Source organism: Austrofundulus limnaeus, unplaced genomic scaffold (assembly GCF_001266775.1).
Source record: "Austrofundulus limnaeus strain Quisiro unplaced genomic scaffold, Austrofundulus_limnaeus-1.0 Scaffold919, whole genome shotgun sequence".
Taxonomy (NCBI): domain Eukaryota; kingdom Metazoa; phylum Chordata; class Actinopteri; order Cyprinodontiformes; family Rivulidae; genus Austrofundulus; species Austrofundulus limnaeus.
In genome coordinates, this window is record NW_013953321.1 from 40,981 (window position 1) to 45,157 (window position 4,177).

Sequence of the window (4,177 nt, forward strand, 5' to 3'; positions counted from 1 at the left end):
ATCGTGAGAACAAACGTATTCACGTGACTTTAATAGCATTTCTTACTTAATGGAAACACCGCAGTTGCGAAACTGTGCTTTTTCACAACTGCAAGTTTTGCGCACATTTGCAATGGAAACGCAGCTAGTGATCTCCAACAAATAGTAAATTCAAATCTTTATAAATCTTCAGTTAAACTGGATGACACGTGGCAAGCCCTTTCATAGTTTCCACCAACTATTCTAGCTCTTATAAGAACTTTAGGACTTTACTGACAGGAGTAATATCCCACGTCCGCGTTGACGGTCAGCCTGCCGATGTCGTACGTCTCAATCATGTTGCTGTCCCACTTCTTACGATAGCTGGTGTCGTGAAGGACGTCGTACAACGTCTCTGCCGCCACGTCTTTGCAAACGATCCTCATCTGAAACAAACACAGGAAGTGCTTTAGACAGGATTTAAACTCACTGATGATGTCATCAGCCCAAAGTTAAACCTGGACTTGTTTGTTTTTATCTCCCATCTCCATTGTTTGTTTTGATTTCATGCCCTTTGAGCAGGAAAACAACCAGAGAAGAAGAACTCTTTCTGCTGTAACGGGAGGACGGACACAGAGCTGCGTCCAGCCTCTTCCTGGTGATGGCTTACCGGACGCCATGTGAAACCCAGCTCACCGTACGATGTCACCTTTTTCCACTGCTGTAATCTTCCAGGAGCGTCAGGCTCAGCTGAGCAGCTGTCATCGGATATTGTGAGAGTCTGCGCTGGAGAACGCTCCGTGTAACTCAATCAGCACGACTCCGCTGCCCCGTTAATCATTCACGATGTCCATCCATCACTCTGCGGCTCGGCTCGTCCACCTGTGTGAGGAGTTTCTGCTCCACCGGCTCACAAATACTGCTTTGTGCTTCTGATGGGTGTTTTTCTGCAGCATTCAAACCGTTTTCATTCCTCTTTTATAAAAAAAAATAACAGCTTCCAAAAACATCTGCTGGTACAAAAACACGACCGCAGAACTTTCACCCTCCCATATTCAGCCTCAGTCATCAGAGTCCACAGAAAACAAAGTCTCCATGACGTTACCTGACTGCAGGCAAACAGTCTGAGCTCATAATGATGCTGCTCACATGGTTACTTGTTTACATCCTGTTTCTGCTCCAGCTACAGCTCTGTCTGTGGTACAGTCAATTCTGGACAAGGAAGTTCAAACAATTAAGTGTCATAGCCACATTTTAAACATTTAAATAAACTGGGTTCCTCCTGCATGTTCCCAGCATGCACTACAGCCCGTCCTCCGGCTCTGGTTGACGGTAAATGTTGGCTTTAGGAAAAGATGATCTTCCTTTGTTGAACTGGTTTAAAGCTGCTTCACAATCCAGACAAGCTTCATTCCATCCTGTCAGTCTGAGCTCATGGTCCAGCTTCATTCCTGTCAGTCTGAGCTCATGGTCCAGCTTCATTCCTGTCAGTCTGAGCTCAGGGACCAGCTTCATTCCTGTCAGTCTGAGCTCAGGGACCAGATTCATTCCTGTCAGTCTGAGATCAGGGACCAGCTTCATTCCTGTCAGTCTGAGCTCATGGTCCAGATTCATTCCTGTCAGTCTGAGCTCAGGGACCAGCTTCATTCCTGTCAGTCTAAACTCAGGGACCAGCTTCATTCCTGTCAGTCTGAGCTCAGGGACCAAATTCATTCCTGTCAGTCTAAACTCAGGGACCAGCTTCATTCCTGTCAGTCTAAACTCAGGGACCAAATTCATTCCTGTCAGTCTAAACTCAGGGACCAGCTTCATTCCTGTCAGTCTAAACTCAGGGACCAGATTCATTCCTGTCAGTCTGAGCTCAGGGACCAGATTCATTCCTGTCAGTCTGAGCTCAGGCACCAGCTTTTGTCCTGTCAGTCTAAACTCAGGGACCGGATTCGATCCTGTCAGTCTAAAATCAGGGACCAGATTCTGTCTGTCAGTCCAAACTCAGGGACCGGATTCGATCCTGTCAGTCTAAAATCAGGGACCAGATTCTGTCTGTCAGTCCAAACTCAGGGACCGGATTCGATCCTGTCAGTCTAAAATCAGGGACTAATTCTGTCCTGTCAGTCTAAACTCAGGGACCAGATTCGATCCTGTCAGTCTAAACTCAGGGACCGGATTCTGTCCTGTCAGTCTAAACTCAGAGTCGAACCATACACTCTTCTCGCAGTGGTTTTGCTCCTCTGCAGTTTTTGAACTTTGACCTTTTCAGATTTACATTTAAACCAGCAGTACAACAGTTTTTCCCTCTTTTCAGGCCAACCTGTTTCTCAGCTCCTACATTTCCCACAATGCCCCGGGGCAGAGCCAGCTGCACGGCAGGCTGGGTGTGTTCAGGTCACTGATCCTCCTGTTTCTCTGGAGACAATAAAGGTTTAATGTTTGAGTTTAAAACAACCAGCAGCTGCAAACAGAGCCAAAGACAACCTGGCAGAACCAGAACCAGGAGCTGGACCAGAGACTGGGAGCTGTTCATGAAAGCAGTTCTGGAACCCAGTGGGCCCGGTTCCTGCTCTAAAACACAGAACTGTCTGCAGAAGCTCTAAGAACCAAGAACCTCCTCCTGTAAATGACGACTGGGTTCATGCAGAACCAGAACTTCCTCCAGGTTCTTTGGGCCTTATGTTGTTGTGGACCAGATGATGGACCTTGGATGGCGGTTGGTCTTCTTGAGTTCTTTCTGGATCAGGTATCAGGTCCTGTTTCAGACCAGACTGAACCCTGTTCTGACCCGTGACCCGGGTTAAAGTTGACACAAAAACAAACAGAACTTTTTCTCTCCGTTTTTACTTTTTAACGTGGAACCATGACGTCACCGATGATGTAATCTATTCATGTGATCCAACTTCTTCTTTTACTTAAAAAAACCCAAAAAACCAGAACCAAACCTGTAGAACCTGACCTGCTCCCACCTCCCAGAACCACATTTTGACCTAAATATCTTCAGACTGGACTCACCTGGTCATCTGACCCGGTTCACAGAACATTTATCTGGGTCAGAACCAGAACCAGGACTCTGGTGTTGATGACTGCGATGAAGAATTTTTAATCATAAATAAAAGTTTAGCTTGTCCTGAAAATGGACTGAGACGAACCAGACGGAACCGGATCAGAACTTCACATCTCATAGGTTACTTGTTAGTGTCTCAGGTGAGCTTCCGGTTCTGCTCACCTTGATTTTTTGGACCGAGCTGTCCTCCTCTCGGCACCAGACCGTGACTCCTCCTTTGTTGTACCTGCTGGTCCACCCGTCCGGATTCAGACACTGGTCTTTAAAAGACAAGAAGTCCGAGTCGTCCGGGATCCGAACCGGCATCTCCGAACACGAACCGTTTACCGCGACTAGACCCGAGCGACCCACCGGCAGACACACGGCTGCTGATCCCGCAGAGCCGAGCAGAACCGGACCGAAGGAGCAGGTCCGACGAGAACTGGACCGTGACTGAAGGGAGCGGGTCTGCGGAGCATCAGGTGATGCGGCTTTTATTCTCCTCTTCCTGCACAGATAGGACAGGTCAGAGGTCTCACTCTGCTCAGAAAACAGAAACCCTCAGGTAAGGTCACCTGACACACCTGAGAGTCACAGCAGGTGGATGAGCAACCCCTCCCTCAGTCTCATGGTCCCAGTCTGATCCGGTTCAGAACCCGAGGTGGATTCTTGATAAGGTTCTGGTTCCAACTGTCCTCAAAGAGACAGAAAGTTTACTGTCCTGAAGTCGGGAGAAAAAAGGATTCTGATTTTAGAACAGAGTGACTCATCTTCTCATGAGCCTATCATTCAGGTATCGTCAGCGCTTCTGAAACACCTGAACACCTGTCTGACTGAACACCTGTCTGACTGAACACCTGTCTGACTGAACACCTGTCTCACTAAATATTTGTCTGACTGAACACCTGACTGACTGAACACCTGTCTCATTGAACACCTGTCTCCCTGAACACCTGTCTGACTGAACAGCTGTCCCACTGAACACCTGTCTGACCTGACTGACTGAACACCTGACTGACTGAACACCTGTCTCACTGAACACCTGTCTGACTGAACACCTGTCTGACTGAACATTTGTCTGACTGAACACCTGACTGACTGAACACCTGTCTCACTGAACACCTGTCTGACTGAACAGCTGTCTCACTGAACACCTGTCTGACCTGACTGACTGAACACCTG

At 47.9% G+C, this 4,177-nt stretch overlaps 1 protein-coding gene across 2 annotated transcripts in view; it reads right to left on the reverse strand.

Moving 5' to 3' along the window:
- stard15 (StAR-related lipid transfer (START) domain containing 15) overlaps positions 1-3,652 on the reverse strand; it is a 7,958-nt gene extending 4,306 nt beyond the window's left edge. The window contains exons 1-3 of one of the 2 annotated variants that reach the window (XM_014029551.1): positions 3,580-3,652; positions 3,179-3,503; positions 257-404 (exon numbers count right to left, since the gene is read on the reverse strand). In XM_014029551.1, coding sequence (XP_013885005.1) covers positions 257-404; positions 3,179-3,322 — 292 coding nt within the window. In that variant the 5' untranslated portion in view covers positions 3,323-3,503; positions 3,580-3,652. Of the gene's footprint in view, positions 1-256; positions 405-3,178; positions 3,504-3,579 lie in introns of those variants that run through there. The other variant, XM_014029550.1, reaches the window with a different exon arrangement.
- Between the last annotated feature and the right edge of the window lie 525 nt (positions 3,653-4,177).